Source organism: Rhinatrema bivittatum, chromosome 7 (genome assembly GCF_901001135.1).
Source record: "Rhinatrema bivittatum chromosome 7, aRhiBiv1.1, whole genome shotgun sequence".
Classification (NCBI taxonomy): Eukaryota; Metazoa; Chordata; class Amphibia; order Gymnophiona; family Rhinatrematidae; genus Rhinatrema; species Rhinatrema bivittatum.
Genome location: NC_042621.1, coordinates 310,073,055 through 310,092,563, shown reverse-complemented (window position 1 = coordinate 310,092,563; position 19,509 = coordinate 310,073,055). Strand labels below are relative to the sequence as shown.

General features: G+C 46.6%; 1 protein-coding gene across 1 annotated transcript in view; it reads right to left on the bottom strand.

Annotated features, from left to right (window-relative positions):
* LOC115096252 (deleted in malignant brain tumors 1 protein-like) overlaps window positions 1–19,509 on the bottom strand; it is a 397,025-nt gene that overhangs the window by 204,219 nt on the left and 173,297 nt on the right. The window contains exon 14 of the mRNA XM_029610760.1: window positions 607–924. Within this exon, the coding sequence (XP_029466620.1) occupies window positions 607–924 (318 nt within the window). The remainder of the gene's footprint in view (window positions 1–606; window positions 925–19,509) is intronic.

The following is a 19,509-nucleotide window of genomic DNA, read 5'->3' as shown; positions in this document are numbered from 1 at the left end:
GGAAAATGTGCAAAGACTTTCACTTTTAAAGCACACACAGACTTCTTCTCTGCGAGGATGAAGTCTGAGCATAGATTGAAAAATGGACTATACAAGTGCCCTTTTCACCTCCCCGCCGGAGGGAATTCCTCCTCTCAGTACAATGAGGGAACAATACTCAGGCAGCTGATTTATGTGAATAAAATTATTTTAGCCTACAGATATTACTTTGAAAGTTGACTTCAGAATGAGGAAAAAAGCCTCAGTAAATTAGAACTTAAGTTTCCATGTAATCCTCCCATTTTCAGATTAGTCTCAGGAACTGGTTTAATCTCTGATTAACTGGAAGATTCACCAATTTGTTTCCTACATCCAGGCCCTGGATTTCAGTGACCTGGGGAAGGAGAGACAGCACAGAGCAGCTCATGTGAGAGCCAATTCCAGTTCTTGTGCTTGTCTGGTGTACACTAGCAATGCTTAGGCCATATCTCCACCAAGGGTTGTGAGTGCTACTTAAGGGTAATGATTCTGGAATCTGTTCTGTATAATGATTGCAGATTAATAACTGACAAAATACAATAGAAACACTCCCATATAAAGCAGATACAATGAATAAACTCCATTTACCTGAGCATACAACGCTAGCATCTCTAGCATGGCCACAGACACTCGTGGCCCAGCCACTGTTAAAGCACTGCCACAGATAGGGTTCACTTCCTGTACACTGCACGTTACCCAGAAGGACACTTCCTGCGCCTTGACCATAAAAGGCATTTCCTGGGGCAGAAAGCGCCGACCCACAGCCCAGCTGCCTGCACACGACCTGAGCATCAGTGCGATCCCATCCATTATCACAAACTGTGCCCCAGACTCCATTGTAGAAAACTTCAACACGACCCCTGCATTGGTCCTCTCCGTTAGCTAGTCGCAGAGCTTGAGGCTGATCTGAAACGCCAAAAAGTAAATAATCAGCGGCGTGGAAGAACATTAAATTCCACAGGGTGAAAATTCCTATATAAGTTTATTTCTTATGAGTTCAATTTTTTAAGCCATTTCTGTGAGTAAAACCTTGTTTCATGGCTTCTTAAAAACCATCCCCCCTCATTGTTCTACACATGGATTTTACCTGCATGCAGTGGAGGCACTCCTGGGCTTGCGCTTAGGGGAGGAGAGGCTACAATGCATGCATTTTTTAAATGATCTCTTTATTTCAAAATTAACAATCAAGAAAATGATGTAAGAAAACATAGCTTCCAATTGCCAAAGAGAAACAAATTCAATATAGTAAAAAAAAAAAGCAAGAGAATAGAACAAATAGCACAGCTGCTACTGTTTATTCCGGGGGGGGGGGGGGGGCAGGGGGAATAACAAGAAAAGTAATATAACAATTTCAGAGAAGAGCAAGTTTGCTTACCGTAAACGATGTTTTCCATAGATAGCAGATGAAATAGCCATACTGTCTATGTCCTCCGTACCACCAGGTGGCAGAGCTCTCAAAGATCACCAAAGTCTTTTTGTGAGGGGAATCCTCCTGTATCATCCCCTGTTCCTCCAAGTCTCCTCAGTCATTATCCAAGCAAGACGAGATGTAACAAAGGAACTGTCCGGGGAGGCAGGCAGGTCAGCATGGCTAATTCATCTGCTATCTATGGAAAACACCGTTTACGGTAAGCAAACTTGCTCTTTTCCCGTAGATAAGCAGCATGAATTAGCCTTGCTGTTTGGGAGTCCCCAGCTGCAGTATTGAGTGTTCTTTGTTAATGTGTTGTACTGAGAGCAATACGCTCAATATGGTAAGGAAAAACATAGGCGGACAGTTCTTAATGGCTTTTGTGATGAGAAGTAGAGGTGCTTACTTGGAGAATAGTCCGACCCAAGTGTGCGTCATATGCAGTCTGTTGTCCAAAGAGTAGTGGGATGTGAAGGTATGCAGTGAGGACCAAGTGGCTGCTTTACAAATGTCCAAGATAGGCACTTCGTGGAGATGGGCAATTGAAGCAGCCATCGCACGTACCTGATGCGCCTTGGGTGAAGCAAGTAGCATTTCTGAATGTTTTTGGTAACAAAACAATGCAGGTAGAGATCCAGGACAAAAGTGTTTTCTTGGATATGGGGAGTCCTGGCGCATTCGGGTTAAAGGATAAAAAGAGCTGAGAGGGTCTCTGAGCAGAATGCGTGCGTTGTTTATAATAGGCAAGGGCTCGTTTACAGTCTAATGAATGTAGTCGTCGCTCACTATCATTCGCATGAGGTCTTGGAAAAAACGTAGGGAGGCTTATGGTCTGGTTTAAGTGGAATGTGGAAACCACCTTCGGTAGGAAGTTAGGGTGTGTATGCAGTGTAATCTTGTCATGGTAAAACTGAAGGTAGGGTGGATAGTGATCTAAAGCTTGTAATTCACTGATGCATCTCGCAGAGGTCAGGGCAACTAAGAAGAGTACTTTCCAGGAAATGTACCTGGAGTGACAACTTTCAAATGGTTCGAAGCATGGTAGCATGAGCTGTTCCAACACTACGTTTACGTTCCACGGTACTGCAGGTTTCTTAGTGGGGGGCTTTGGGGGCCGAAGATGTAGGACACCTTTCATGAATCTGGAGACCAATGCGTGACAAAAATTAGGTTCTCCATTGAGGTGTGTGGTAAGCCGCTATGGCGCTGATGAATACGCAAAGCTGTAACTAGACCTTCTCTGTAAAGTAGATGGAGATAATTTAGTAAGCGCTCTGGTGGGCAGGTGAGTGGATCTGCTTCCTCAGTCGTACACCAGGATGCGTAATGTGTCCACTTTCTTTGATAATGAGTCTAGTGGATGGCTTCCTCGAGGAGAGTAGAATATCCTGGAGATGAGGAGGGATGTTCAGATTTTGGAATAGGAGCCTTTCAATCTCCAAGCAGTGAGATTCAGGGATGAATGTAGTGGGTGTAGTAGAGACCCCCCTTCCTGGGTAAGCAGTTGAGGGCTGGTGCCCAGGGGGATCAGTTGAGTGTGGACATTTGAATGAGGTAGCTATACCAGGGCTGGCATGCCCATGCTGGGGCAATGAGAATCAAGTCTGTGTTGTCCTCGATGCATCGCTGGACTGTGCAAGAGATGAGAGGTATTGGAGGGAACGCATAGAGTAAGTCTTGGAACCAATCTATGAGGAACGCGTCCTGTGCCAGTCGGAGCGGGCTGGAATATACTGAGCAAAATAGCTTGACCTTCCTATTGTGTTCTGTTGCGGTTGATCCGGGGATGACCCCCAAGTGGAGAAAATTAAATTGGCTACTTCCTGCTGGAGTTTCCATTCGTGGGGGTGAAAAATCCTGCTGAGCTTGTCTGCTCTGGAATTGTTGATTCCCAGTAGGTATGTGGCCTGTAGGGAGATTCCTCTGCTGTGAGCCCATTCTAGGATTCCTATTGCTTCTTGGCAAAGGTTCCATGAACCTGACCCTCCTTCTTTGTTGATGTAGAACATTGCCACCTGATTGTCCATGTGGATCATGACAATCTGGTTGTGGAGACTGTGCTCGAAGGTTCGGAGGGAGTGTCGAATGGCCCGGAGTTCGAGAAGGTTTATGTGTTGGGTCCGTTCTTGATTGGACCATAGTCCCTGAGTTTGTATTTTGTATTCTCTTAACAGTTTTGTCTTATGTTCTTATGTTTTTAGCTTCTTTTATATTGATACTGTACTAGTTTTTAGGCACTTATTTGATGTATTTTAATATCTGACTATTATTTATTGTATTTCCCATGCTGTATTGTTCGATATGTAAACCGTTGTGATGGTACTACTAAACGATGGTATAGAAAAGCTGTCAAATAAATAAATAGATAGATAAATCTACATCTCCACAGAGGTTCGCGCCTAAGTCCAGCCGACCCCGGCACCCGAGGGCTCAACCTAAGGGGAACGAGGGCTGGTATTTGTGAAGCTCTTGTTGGGCCTCTGCTCCAGCCAACTCCACCTGCAGATGGTGGGGATCCACAGGGCTCCTCCCTGAGGGTTAAACCAACTGCACCTCGGACTATGGGTCCACTTTTGCAACAGATTTCTGAGGCCATGGACCCAGCAGACCTCTTGGGCCTCCAGCCCATTCCTGGCCTGGCACAGGAGATCCAGCAGTAGCAGAAGTTTCTTGAGCTCCTGGCGGGCTCCATGGAGTGACTCAGTGCCCATCTGGAATCAATGGCAGCTTCAGCTGCTTCTCCACCTCCTGCAGCCGCCGCAACAACTTCAGCCAAACTGGTTGCACCCATGATATGTCTACCAGTTCCTCCCCGATATGCTGGAGATCCGAACCAGTGCTGCGGGTTCTTGAACCAATACTTCATAAACATTTCTCTTCAGCTGGCACTATTTCCTAGTGATTATGTCTTGACTACCTTCAGGAAGAGTAGCCTAGTGGTTAGAACAGCAGGATACAAACCAGGAAACCAGCGCTCAAGTCCCACTGTTGCTCCTTGTGACCTTGGGCAAGTCACTTTACCCTCCATTGCCTCAGGTACAAACTCAGATTGTAAGCCCTCTGGGGATAGGGAAATACCTACAGTACCTGAATGTAATCTGCTTTGAAGTGCTGAAAAAAGTGTGAAAAGTGGAATATAAAAATTTAAATATATAAATGTTCTCTCTTCTGGATGAGAGCCTTGGCCTCTCCCTTTTGGGACACTGGGGATCCCCTTCTGCAAGATCTGCAACAATTTGCCAAGGCCTTCAAACTCACTTTTGACGAACTCAGCCGGCTGGCCATGATGGGTTCAAACCTTCTACACCTTCGTCAGAGCAATTAGCCCTTAATGGACTATGCCATTTAATTTCGGACCATGGTTACAGAGTTGAACTGGAGAGAGGAAGCCTTTATAGCATCTGTCATTCCAGGTGAAGGATGAGCTGTGAGCTGCCTGTGAGCTTCCTAGAACTTTAGATGCTCTTATCCACCTGGCCGGGAGAATCGACCACCGCCTTCAGCAGCAGGCCTGAGAGCTTCATCCACCACACAGACAATTTGTGTGGCTCCTTCATTTTCGCATCCCTCTCTCTCCAGCAAGGGCTCCAGTCCAAGCATGATTGGAAGAATCGATGCAACTCTGACAGGATGCCTCACCCCAGAGGAGAGGCTCTGCCACTGTCAGCTGGGTCTTTGCTTTTACTGTGCTGGGACCAGGTACCAACTTGCTGCCCTCTGAAGCTGGGAAACTAACAAACCTAGGATCTAGTGAGGAGGTGATCCTAGGCTTCATGACTCCAGCTCCTCAAATGACCCTTCCATTGGCTATTTCTGGGGATAACCATGAGTTTCCCACCCTGGCAATAGTTGACTCGGGTGCTGGGGAAAACTTTATAATGAAAGTCCTTGTTGACCATTTGTAGCTTCCCGTAGTTACCAGGAAGATGCCTCTTGTCATCTCTTTATTTCACAGGGAGCTTCTCTCCAACTGGATCACCTTGGCTACAGCACCCTTGCGCCTATGCACCAGTGTCCTACACGTGGAGAGCATAGTCTTCCATGTCTTTGACAAGGTGGTAACCCCATTGTGCTGGGGCTACCCTGGCTGCAACGTCATTCTCCTTACTTTGACTGCGGTTTGCTACAGCTGATAAGCTGGGGCTCCCACTGCCACAATTCATGCCTGAAAAGCATTGAACCACTACCGTGCTTGCCCTGACGACAACCTTGGTAGGGCTGCTGCCCCAGTACGCCGAGTATGCTGATCTGTTTTCCAAGAAGGATGCTGAGACCTTGCCTTCCCACAGAGTGTATGATTGCACCATCAATCTACTAACTAACACCAAACTGCCGTGAGGGAGAGTATATCCCTTGACGGCCCCGGAGACTAAAGCAATGTCAGAGTACATCAAGGAAAACCTTGACCAGGGTTTCATTAGACATAAGAAATGCCATACTGGTTCAGACCAAGGGTCCATCAAGCCCAGTATCCTGTTTCCAACAGTGGCCAATATTCGCATGTGCCCAAAAAACAAAGAGGAAGACGGTCTAACAAAGCCGTGAGGAATAAAACAAGGGATAGCTGAAAGTCCTTCAGAAAAACTTTATTGATTGCCCGACTCTAGGCCTGAGTTTCGCCCATCAAAGGGCTGCTTCAGGGGCTACATAAAAAATAATAAATAATGAACAATAAATAATTAAAAAATATAATCAATTACTATAAAATTATTAAAACGAAACTACGATGTAATTAAGATTAATATGAATTAAAAACAGACGCAAAAGTACCTCTACTAAAACATTCAGGTTGCGTAATAAAAAAACAATTTATAGGGAGCAAAACAGAGGAAGACAACTAGTAAAAATAAAATTACAGCAAAGTAAGGAACAAAAGCGACCTCAATACTATAGACGAGGAATGTGACAGCCAATTAAAGTTCTTTAAAACCCTTCATACAATGGTGCAAATTATGAAACAATATGAAGGAACCATACCTGAATGGAATTTGAATCGACATGTTCATAAGAGTGCTCGATCCATTGGAATCCATCAAAGACTTGACTAAAAAATATTAATATAAAATGTTGTTGGTAATAATTAAAAAAAGGGGGGATTGATGATGATTAAAAATTATAAATCATAGTTACCTCACATAGGGGGTCATTTTCCAAGGAGTTACTGCAGGAGATAATTCCGCAAATACGCCTGTTTAGACAGGTATTTGTATCCCTATGAGAGGCCCACCTAGTAACTCGAGGTGGGGATTAGGTATTAGTGTAGGGGGTTGGGGGGCCACTTTCACATTCAACGTGAGACGTACGAACAGAACAGTGGTCTCTTGTGAAGATTTGATGGCCTTCGGAGTGAGGAAACTCACTCCAAGATGAGATTTGGGCAATGTTCTCTCCACCTAGCTTGACAGACTTAAAATACTTACAATGCGTCTGAAGTCTACAGAAAATTAGCAAAGGAAACAGCTCTACCATTGCTGCTATCATCAATAACACTCTGAAAGATTGTTCCGAATTTCAAGATCCATCTGTCATCCCTGCAGAAGATGAAATAGAATTCAAGATCAAAGGGATTCTGGATGTTCGTAACAGGGGCAAGACTTTTGAATATCTTCTGATTGGGAAGGCCTCGGCCCCGAAGAATATCACTTGGGAGCCTCAGACCAATATCTTGGATAAAGAGATGCTTCATCAGTTTCACCTCGCGCATCCCTTTGAAACCTGGTACCCAAAGAGGAGATCGCCCTTTGAAGGGGGGTACTGTTGCGTCCGTCGCTGCTCGACGCCCTCACTCAACCCTCCTTACCACTGTGGCGACTCCCTCCGGGCCTGATGGACGGCTTACTGCCGTGGCGTCCTCTTGCCATCTTCCTCCGGCGTCCCCGGAGCGGCACGACGCTGTGGATCCGCCATGTTCCTGATGACGTAGGGCGCGCGCTCCGAAAGATTAACCAGCAAGGGCGCGAACCTCAGGGGCATTCCCCTGAACTGACGTCATCCGCTTCCAATATAAAAGGTCTCAGAAATTGCTAATGGATTGAGTTAGTAAAGGGTTTCGCTACCTATGCTACTCTGCCTCCTCGGACTTACCAGGGGTACCCGCTGCTCGGGGGCCTCGCTCTCTTTTCTCTATTTCAGATTGCCGATAGGAACTGGTACTCGCTCCTCAAGGGTCCATGTTCCTGAACACTCTGAAGATTCTCTACTGCCTGGAAGCTATCACAGATACAGACAATTGTGAGTTACCATCGCTCTCTCAGAGCTTTCCCTGGAACCAGGTACTCACTCGAGGGCCTAACCCATTCCAGCTAGTGAGCCTTCTAAAGACCTTATGTGAGAGAACTCCACCTCCTTCTGGAGATAGTACACAACAGATTACTACTCCTAGCTCTAACATGGAGCTTTCCTACAAGACTGCTAGCTTCTCCCCTTCATAGGAGTTTAACCATAACAGAGTGCTAGCTCCTCCCTCCAGAGGAGCTCTCACATTACAATGATAACTCTTATCTGATGTTGCCGCCCATCCAGCATCAGATACATAACAGATTGCTAACTCCTCCCTCTTGAGGTGTCATTCACAACCAGCTTGCTAGCTCCTCCCTCCAGAGGAGCTCGCTCGTAACAGATTGCTAACTCCTCCTTCCACAGGAGCAGATTTATAACAGGGAGCTGTTCCATTCAGTTTATCATTTTGGTCGCCCTTCTCTGTACCTTCTCCATCGCAACTATATCTTTTTTGAGATGCGGCGACCAAAACTGTATACAGTATTCAAGGTGCGATCTCACCATGGAGCGATACAGAGGCATTATAACATTTTCCGTTTTATTCACCATTCCCTTTCTAATAATTCCCAACATTCTGTTTGCTTTTTTGTCTGCCACAACACACTAAACCGACGATTTCAATGTGTTATCCACTATGACGCCTAGATCTCTTTCTTGGGTAGTAGCTCCTAATATGGAACCTAACATTGTGTAACTATAGCATGGGTTATTTTTCCCTATATGCATCACCTTGCACATGTCCACATTAAATTTCATCTGCCATTTCGATGCCCAATTTTCCAGTCTCACAAGGTCTTCCTGCAATTTATCACAATCTGCTTGTGATTTAACTACTCTGAACAATTTTGTATCATCTGCAAATCTGATTACCTCACTCGTTGTATTCCTTTCCAGATCATTTATAAATATATTGAAAAGTAAGGGTCCCAATACAGATCCCTGAGGCACTCCACTGCCCACTCCCTTCCACTGAGAAAATTGTCCATTTTATCCTACTCTCTGTTTCCTGTCTTTTAACCAGTTTGCAATCCACGAAAGTACATCGCCACCCATCCCATGACTTTTTACTTTTCCTAGAAGCCTCATGAGGATCTTTGTCAAACGCCTTCTGAAAATCCAAATATACTACATGTACTGGTGTATATAAAGGTGAACCGGTAGATGTAGTATATTTGGATTTTCAGAAGGCATTTGACAAAGTTCCTCATGAGAGGAACTCAACAACTGCCTGCAGCTCATGCAAAATGCAGCAATACGAGCCATACTTAACGCCAGAAAACTTACCTGAATCACCCCATTCCTCAGCACGCTACACTGGCTCCCAATACACTGTTGCCATATTCAAAATCCTGTTCCTGGCTTTCCTGGTGCCTCTATCACAACAACCAACTCAGCCCATATACTTCCCCCTGCCCACCGCTTAAGTGGTACGAGCCCCCAAATAAATGAGTCTCAAACACCCAATAAAGAACCTCTGGAACTCACTGCCACCTGATGCGGAATGAAAATACAAACAAAACACATTTTGAAATGTTTGTATGTTAATGCCCGAAGTCTAAGTAGTAAGATGGGAGAATTAGAGTGTATAGCATTGAATGATGACATAGACTTAATTGGCATCTCAGAGATATGGTGGAAAGAGAATAACCAATGGGATAGTGCTATACCAGGGTACAAATTATATCATAATTAGAGAGAAGAGCATGGCATAGAGTCTAATAGGATAAAGACCCTGCATGAAACTAAATGCACAATTGAATCTTTATGGGTAGAAATCCCAAGCATGTTGGGGGAAGATTATAGTGATAGGAGTATACTACCGTCCATCTGGCCAAGATGGTGAGACTGACAGTGAAATGCTAAGAGAAATTAGGGAAGCTAACCAAATTGGTGGTGCAGTAATAATGGGAGATTTCAATTACCCCAGTATTGACTGGGTAAGTGAAACATCAGGGCATGCTAGAGAGATAAGGTTCCTGGATGGAATAAATGATAGCTTTATGGAGCAATTGGTTTAGGAACCAATGAGAGAGAGAGCAATTTTAGATCTAATTCTCAGTGGAGTACAGGATTTGATGAGAGAGGAAACGGTGGTGGGGCCACTTGGCAATAGTGATCATAATGTGTCTGTACACAACCTGAGGATCAGTGAGATCCCATCCATTATCACAAACTGTGCCCCAGACTCCATTGTAATAAACTTCAACACAACCTCCTGCATCATTAGAACATAAAAAATTGCCATGCTGGGTTAGACCAAGGGTCCAACAAGCCCAGCATCCTGTTTCCAACAGAGGCCAAACCAGGCCACAAGAACCTGGCAATTACCCAAACACCAAGAAGATCCCATTCTACTGATGCAATTAATAGCAATGGCTATTCCCTAAGTGAACTTAATTAATAGCAGTTAATGGACTTCTCCTCCAAGAACTTATCCAAACCTTTTTTGATCCCAGCTACACTAACTGCACTAACCATATCCTCTGGCAACAAATTCCAGAGCTTAATTGTGCACTGAGTGAAAAAGAATTTTCTCCGATTAGTCTTAAATGTGCTACTTGCTAACTTCATGGAATGCCCCCTAGTCCTTCTATTATCCGAAAGTGTAAATAATCGATTCACATCTACTCATTCAAGACCTAGCTTGATCTTATTTATTTATTTAATGCTATTTTTATACCGACATTCATGACGAAAGTCATATCATATCGGTTTACAGGAAACATAGAATCATAACTAACAATAACCTGAAGGAGTAAAAAGTTACAATAAAACAGGGGTATGGAACTGGGGAGATGGAAATGCAGAGGGAGAAAGTTAACTCATAAATTCAATACAACTATAGAGATGGAGGGTGCTTGGAAGGCCTAAGACAGAACTGTGCCGTGGTTATTGTTTGCATTGATTAGGGGAATGCTTGTTTGAACAACCATGTCTTAAGTTTTTTTTTTTTTTAAAGTCAGCAGACAAGATTCCTATCTGAGATCCGGGGGAATGGGATTCCAGATCATGGGTCCCGCTGTTGAGAAGGCTCGTTCTCTGGTGGTTGACAAATGGGTGGCTTTGTTAGGAGGGGCGTGTAGAGATCCTTTATAAGCGTCCCTAATAGGTCTGGAGAAGGTGTGAAGTTTGAGTGGGAATGGTAAGTTGAGGGGAACCTGGTGGTGAATAGTTTTATGAACGATGGTGAGGGATTTGTGAAGGATTCTGAAGGTTACTGGGAGCCAGTTTAGATCTCTGAGGATAGGCGTGATGTGATCTCTCCTTTTGGTGTTGGTCAGTATTCTAGGTGGCTGCTTTTTGTAACATCTGAAGGGGTTTAGTGGAGGATGCTGGGAGACCTAGAAAAATAGCATTGCAATAGTTTACCTTCAAGAACAGAATGGCCTGGAGAACGGATCTGAAGTCTTGGAAGTGTAGTAGAGGCTTGAGTCTTTTTAGCACCTGTAGTTTATAGAAGCCATCTTTGGTTGTGTTGTTGATGAACTTCTTTAAACTCAGATGGTGGTCGATTATTACTCCCAGATCTCTTGCTTGAGTGATTGGAGTGTTAGTGTAGGACTGCTGATGGGTATCGCAGTTTTCTGGAGAATTAAGAAGGAGTTCCGTTTTGTTAGAATAGAATCTTACCTCTATCATATCCCCCCTCAGTCGTCTCTTCTTCAAGCTGAACAGCCCTAACCTCTTCAGCCTTTCCTCAAAGGGGAGCTGTTCCATTCCCTTTATCATTTTGGTTGTCCTTCTCTGTACCTTCTCCATCACAAGTGTATATATGAATCCCTTCCATTAGCTAGTCGTAGAGCTTGAGGCTGATCTAAAATGGCTAAAGATATTTATTAAATTCCACAGGGTGAAGCTTCCTTATACAGGTTTATTTCTTAATCATCCAAGGTTGCCAACTTCCTGGATTTTATCTGGAGAGAACTGAAGTGTATGGCTATAAGCTTGAGTAAGCGCTAAAATGTCCTAAAAATTTCAGTCATTGGAACTTAGTTCTTCTTCTGGCTGTGGATATTTGTCATTCATGCAAGCTCTGCACTGCTCAATGTTTGCCTCAGTGGAACAGTACTCTCGTGCCGTCCAGCCTGTGATGCCAATGTGGAGCCAATGTAGCAATCATTTACTGGGTATCCATCAAGAGGTGATACGTTATCTTCTCTATAAGCACCATGCGCTCCTTCTGTTCTCTCCTCTCTCTGGTTTCTTGCATGGTCTAGAAGTTTCAGCAGTTTCTGCTTTTCCCGTCTATAGCAGGGCTGAATTAGCCATGCTGTCTGGGACGTCCCTCTGGGCAGAGCTTTGGTAGCAGTTACAGAATTTGCTCTGTATGGCTGCGTGCATCTTCCTGCATGGTTCAGCGCCCTCTACCTCCTCAGTCTGCCTCTTCTGTGCTATTGATCGCATGAGGAGCTCTCTCCTCAGCCTTGTTTTCAAAGAAAAAGGAGGAAAAGAAGAACTCAAAAGCACTTTTCAGTCCTACCATGGGGCCGAGACCGTCTGGCTTTAAATATTGCCATTGTGGTAAGGTGATGTCAGTCACCGATGGGCATAAATACTGTTATATCTGTCTGGGCCTGGATCATGATCAGTCATCCTGCCGCAACTGCAGCAGGGTGTCCCACTGGGCCCAAATACAGCGAGCTGAATAGATGGCCCGACTGAGAGGACCACAGAGGCTCCTATGCCCTGCCATAAGTCTCACTCCTCGCCGGAGCACAGCACAGCTCGGCCGGAGAAGAAACGGGTATCCTCCCTGGGGCCTCAAGGTAGGGCCAAGAAGGTCAAGACCCCCGTGGCCAAAGACCCAGGCTCCCTGAGCAAGCTGACTTGGCCCAGCAGTCCTACCCTTGCATCAACATCCCGGGAGTGGGACCACCATCCACCCGATGCAGACACCAACGCAGGAACCCAAACTCCGACGCACGTCCTTAGAACCCTTCCTTGGTGTGGACCCATCACCCGGAAGACTCCTGCAACCGTTTCTGGACATGGAAGAAGGATTACTTCATCTCCTCCGTACCATCTATGAGTCCTTCGTCACTTTCTCGAGGGAGTCTGCCTCAGCAATAGCAGCCCATAACCTGGCTTGGCTGGGGGCCAGTGCAATTCGGGAGGATGTACACGAAAAACTGGCGGATCTTCCCTGCAAGGGCGACAAACTGTTCGGGGACAAGCTGTGCGAGACTGTCTCTCTACTAAAGGAGAAGAATGTGGCGGTCATATCACTCACCTCCCTGACTGAGCTTTCTACCTCCGTGAAACGTTATTACTCGGAGTATCGCAAGCTCAGCTTCCAGAGGCAACTCTTCCGCTCATACCAACCATACAGGGGGCAGTTTCATTACAACGCCAACCCCCTCCGCCACCCCCAACAGCGGGGCACAGTCAAGGGCCAACGTCAACAGCCCACCCCCAAACACCCGCAGAGTTTTCGAGTCATGTGGGGCCAGTGGGCAGCAGGCTAGCACAATTCTTCCCTGCATGGTCCGCAATCACCTCCGACCGTTGAGTCTTGGACACCATTTACGAAGGCTACCGACTCCATTTCAAGCACGCTCCTCCACCTCCCAGGAATGCGATTTCCCCCAGGATCCCCCCATCACAAATCCTTCAAGACAAGCTGTTTTCACTACTCGCCCAGCAGCCGATCCAGGTGATGCCACTGTGCCAACAGGGGCAAGGCTTCTCTTCCCCATACTTCCTCATCTTCAAGAAATCAGGAGGCCATGATGTTGCGAGAGGAGGGAAAAGATACAATATGGTGGGGAAAAAGACCAAAGAGGCATGAAGAGCTTGCTGGATCAGGAAAGGGGTCTGACAGGCAGCAAGAAGGAAGAGGTTGTAGGAGAGAGATAGCTATATGGAGAAAGCAAGAGTGAGAGATGGACAACAGAGAGTAAGAAGGGATAGGAGCAAGGGAACAGGGTGTGACAGAAGCTGAAGGGGGAGAAAGTGCTGAGAGGGAGTCGATAGAAATCAAGAGGAAGAGCTAACTGGAAGGCACAGGTTGAGCAGAGAAAGAACTGTTGAGGGTGTTATGGAAGAGGAGAGGGTGAATGGAGGACTGAGGGCGAGATGTGGCATGGCAGAACAAGGGGGTGAAATGGTAAGAGTGTGAGATAGAAGGATGAGACAAATGAAGGATATTGGCAAAGGGTGGAAGCATCTTAGGGAAGGGCAACTAAAAGTGTACAAGGCCTGCAACACAAACTCTACAAAGACACTCAAAACGGAAGGAGGGGGTATGATAGAAATATTCACATTCTTCATAAGACACGCATTCTTCATAGACACGGAAACTCTAGAAGGGAATCAGAATATGAAGTTTCAGGGAAGGAGGTTCAGTTAATGTTCTATACTGAAAGGTCAATATTCTCAAGAAATAAGCCTCCAGCAGAGGTGCTAGCAACCAAACTTGTGCCAGAATTGAAACGTGCAGATGGAAGATGCAGGGGAGTCTGGGTGTCAGCTTAAACGTGGAATTTGCAGGCTCCTCCTCTGCCCAGGACCCAAGAGGGGAGACAATGAGACTGACCAGGGGCGGCTCTGTAATGAGCCTCAGACAGCCGCCTTACCTTGCCAGCAGGCAAGTTTACCGATATTCCCGCGGGGTTCCCAACTCCGGCAGGCCGGGGGAAAAAAAAAAAGCCTCGCAGCAGCGCCCGCGAGGAAAGGTCCCCGCCGGCGGCCTGCGTGGGAACTCTCCGGATTTCCCGCTCCAAACTCTGGCGCGCGAGCGCCCCCGCACGAGGAAGTCAGCTGGGCCCGCGCGGGCGGAAAGAGGGCGGGGCTTCAAGTCCGCGCTGGAAGGAGGAGCACGGGGGCGAGCGCTTGGCGGGAACACAGAGCTCTCCTGTAGCGCGCGCGCGCGCGAGAAGTGTAAACGTTATTGTGTCTGAGTGTGTGGACATATTTGTATGAGTGAGTGAGTGAGTGTGTATATATGTGAGGGAGGACGTGAGTGTGTATGTGGGAGTGTAGAGGAGTGAGTTAAATGCATTTGTGTGTGTGGAAGAGAGAAGTAAGAGTGGGCATATGAGAATGAGCACCTATGTGTAAGCGTGTGCCCTAACCTCCCCGCAGCAATAGGAAATGAGGCCCAATTAAACGCTGCTTCTGCTGCCGGCCCGGGGGATGAGGTCTGCCCCAGAGGAAGTCACTGATGGCACAATGAAAAGGGGGGGGGAGGGAAGTGAGCTGTGAGACGGCATCTGGGAGAGGGAAGGGGTTGTGAGAAGGGAAAAGAGAGTGAGTGGTAGAAAGCATATAGGAGGGGGGATGAGAAGGGAAAAGCTTAAGGGTGGGGGTGACAGCATGAGGAGAGGGGTGAGAAGTGAAAAAAGCCTGAGTGTGGGGAGAGAGTAACTGGAGGAAGGGAATCAGAAGGGGGTTAGAGTCTCTGAATGGAGTGGGGGAGCCTTGGAAGAGAGATGAGATGTGCCTTTTAAGATAGGGTTGAAAAGGAGGAAAAGCTATTGAAAAGAGGGAGTGAGATGGAAAGACCTGAGGGGACTGGGAAGGGTTTGAAAGAGACAGGGTTTGAAAGAGACAGAGACAAGATGGAGGCGGTCCAGAGAAGGGCGACCAAAAAGGTGGATGGTCTTCATCAAATGACTTATGAAGAGAGTCTGAAGACTCTAAATATGTACACCCTGGAGGAAAGGAGGAGCAGAGGTGATATGATACACACTTTCAGATACTTGAAAGGTTTTAAATGATCCAAAGACAACGAAAAACCTTTTCCGTCAGAAAAAAATCAGCAAAACCAGGGGTCACGATTTGAAGCTCCAGGGAGGAAGGCTCAGAACCAATGTTAGGAAGTATTTCTTCACGGAGAGGGTGGTGGTTGCCTGGAATGCCCTTCCGGAGGAAGTGGTGAAGACTAGAACTGTGAAGGACTTCAAAGGGGCGTGGGATAAACACTGTGGATCCATAAAGTCTAGAGGACGTGAATGAAGAGTGGGTGACTCGCGGGAATGACGGCTACTACCTGGAGATAATACCCTCATTCAATAAACATACACACGGTTAATGTGACTCCAACATTGCTCTAAGCTTCAACGACAAGAGGAAATGTGGAAATAAGGATTTGCATTCACAAAAAAGTGGGGAGTAGCTTGCTTTTTACAGCGGTTACTACCCCAAACCAAATAAACCTGATACTTCACTTTCAGTGCATATCCAGCATAGCTCTCTTCTTCAACGGCAGGGGAGAAAGACTGATACTTCACGCATATCCAGCATAGCTCTCTGCTTAAGTGGCAGGGGGAATGAAGAAAAGTGGATCTGTATACAGACAACAACCAACAAGTACTGAATTACATAGTCTGGGTAAACATAAGCATGGGTGTAGCTTGCTTATTGCAGCAGTTACTACCCCTGACTAATTAAGCTAGATATTTCACTTAGATGCAGTTCCAACACTGCTCTCTACATTAATGGTGGGGGTGGAAGGGAAATAGAACCAAAAGGTTACTAAGATCCAAGAGTAACAGATAAGTATGAGAGAAAAAGAAAGTGCAAAACTTGCTGGGCAGACTGGATGGGCCGTTTGGTCTTCTTCTGCCATCATTTCTATGTTTCTATGAAAGGCAGTGTAAAGAGACAGAAGGGTAGTGGAGGGAGTGTTATTCTTTTCATTTTTCCTTAGATGACCGTTCCCACCCTCTCCATTCATCCTCTCACCAGCCTCATGTACTTTCCCGTGACTCTCATCATCCCCTTCCCTGTTACTCATCTCTCCTGACAGCCATTCCCTTTCTTTTGCCTCTTACCTCCCTCCTAGACTCCCATTCCACTCTTTTTTTACCTCCTCACTAGCCACATTTCCAAATTCACCCCCTTCATTAACCCATCTCTTTTGTTTTTGTATTTTGCAAATTACAGGAAGAAATGCATTTCTGTTTATAGTCTTCCAGTATTGCACTACTTTCTTAGCGTCCAGTCAGATGAATCCAGAACAACTGGGTTATACACCTCTACCTGCAGATGGAGATGGAGCAAGCTGATGTCACAGTACAAATATCCCTGCAGTGACATCAGCCTGCCAGTATTCTCTTGTCTTCAGAAGATGGTGCACATGCATCTCCCCACTGGGGATTGCTTCATTTTAAAGAAAAGGAGAATTCAGGAAATAAATTTCCCCGCTCTCCTGCCGTGATACTAAATGTTCCTTCCCACAGTTGAGAATTCCTGAGGTGATTTTCGTGGTCCCTCAGATAAGTGCCTTGGTCCGTTGTCTGATTTTTCAGCCAGTGTGGACTTAGCTGCTGAAAGGCAGCGGATGCAGGAAGCTGAGCGCAGCGGTGACAGCACATGCCCTCTCTCCCTGCAGCTGGAGACCGTCTCTGTGCTCAGCCAGGTAAGGCTAAGCTCCAGTAAGTTAAAAAAAAATTAACTTATGCAGAAACTTACAGGGACTTAGAAGGAAGGGCCTCCTCTTCCCCTAGTCTCTGTGCTTGGTGCACCAGTCCCACTCCATGGGAGGTTGAGAGACGTGGGCAGCCTGGCAGGTTGGACAGCCACCTTAGACTAGGCCCTGTTCTGAGGCTTTTCGCTGCATAGCGCGTGGTAGGTAGCAACGGCTTTTCATGCACTTACTAAGCTGCCCTCATGTGCATCTAGCTGTGCATCCAGGTTGTGTGCTCCGTTTTTGGGCGCACAATCGGGCCTTGTAGTCTGTGTGCCCACGTTAAGCACCGTTTCCCTCTGCGCTCAAGAGGTACAGTGCACTTAAGTTTTTGTGTGCTTAATTTTTTGGTTGCCTAGGTATGCGTGTGTAAGTTTGGACACATAATTTTTGAATGCCTAGTTGAGCTTGTAAAAAAAAAATAAAAAAAATAGGTAGACGCAAGCCTCTGGCTGCCGTTCGGCGCATTGTTGGCCATAATGGTGCCTGTACCTAAGAAGCCTGCTTGTCATATTTGGGCATCTCAGCCAGGAGTGCCTGCTGATTTGTGCCAACGCTGTTTGGAGGCTCAGGGAGAATTGGTCTCAGACAAGAGGTAGCAGAGAATTGGACTCAGCAAACAACAAGGGTGAATTGGACTCAGTCAGCTACCAACAAGGGCCCTGACTTTGATGATTTGGGAAACTAAGTAAGGGGTTGACTTATATGGCGCAGCAAATGCTACCATAAGTTTGCTGGACAGACTGGATGGACCATTTGGTCCTTTTCTGCCATCATTTTCTATGTTTCCTCTGATTTTCACTAAGCCTGGTTTTTCCCAGCTGAATGTGGGTCTGGGTAAGGACATCTCAGGTAGGGCGCCTGAATATGGAACTCCTCTGATTCCTCAGCTGGGGAAGGTAGCTCAGTGAGTACTCCTCAGGCTCCTGGTCTGGATTCCTCTATTTTTTCATGGGTAGAATTTTTCCAGCGATTGTAATCCTTTCTTTAGGTGCAGTCCTGTCCAATGTTCCTCGGGCAGAAGCGCAGGTAGGAACCTTGCCGGGACCTTCTGTTAAATGCCAGAGCAATCCTAGAGTGGCAGCTGAACCTCTGGATAGAGATCCGGTTGGCACGGATGATAACACCAATCCTGTCTTACTGATTGCCCCACCCCCGTCCCTCCTCTACGCCACGGGCCTGGCCTCTGGTGGGTGCGGCGGCAGCCCACCCTCCTTCATGCTGCAGGCCTGGCCTCCAGTGGCAGTGGCCCACAGCGGCGACCCTTCTCTTTTTTGCCGCCACCAACCTGGGTCGGCAGACATGGTAGGGGCAGGCAGGGTGAAGACGCCACAGTGGTGTTCTGAGAGGGGTATTTTTTGCTGCCTGAAGTGGCTGCCTCATCCTGCTTCATAATAGAACCACCCCTGCTTGGAGTCCCTGGGGCAGATTCAGTGTTTAAGCCAAAGGAAATCCCATTTTTGTTTCCTTGCATAAAGCCTCTTGTTTTTTCCCTGTGATGGATTCCATTCAAGAATTGGTCTTGAGTGGGGAACCCCAGAGGCTAATTTCAAAGGGGGTCAGATTTTGGAAGGCCTGTACCCTCTGGATCTAGTGGTAAGAGAGTGCTTACTTTTTCCGAAGGTAGATAAACTTGTGTGTGCAGTCTCCAAGTGGACTGCTATTCCTGTGGAAGGAGGAACGGCCTTGAAGGATGCTCATGATAAAAAGATTGAGACCATCTTTAAGCAAGCATTTGAAGCTGTGGCAGTGACCTTGCAGATTGCTTCTTGTTGTTCCTTGGTGGCTTGCTCTTGTTTGCTTCTCTCCCAGGACGTTGATGACTCTGGGTTAAATTCCAGGGCAGTTATGGAACCAGCTGCTGCCTTCTTGGTAGATGTGGGCTTTGATTTGGTCTGCACTTCAGTCAGAGGGATGACTTCAATAGTAGCGGCCAGGTATTAATTATGATTGAGAAATTGGTCGGCTGATACAACCTCCAAGACTAATCTCACCAAGTTGCCCTTTTATGGCTCGCTTTTGCTTGGTAGTGACTTGGAGAAACTGGCCAGTTAAGTGGGACGAATCTCCGGTTCCTCCTTTGCTGGAAGATAAGCAGGCGCAGTGCTTCCTTAACACGAGAGGTCATGTTAGAGGATCCAAACGGTTTTGGCTTTACAGATTAGTGTCCTTTTAGAGAACGCGACCGTTTGGTAGGTTTTAGTCCTTTTGTCTCCCGACAACCCAGAAGAGGCGCAGGCTTGGGTAGTGGAACCTCCCAATGAAGTTTTCCTGACCCACCCCTGGGAACAGGAGATAGGGGGGCGCCTCTCTCTCTTTTATCAGAGGTGGGTCGAAATCATATCGGATCAGTGGGTCCTGTAGGTGATACGAGAAGCATATGCGATAAGAG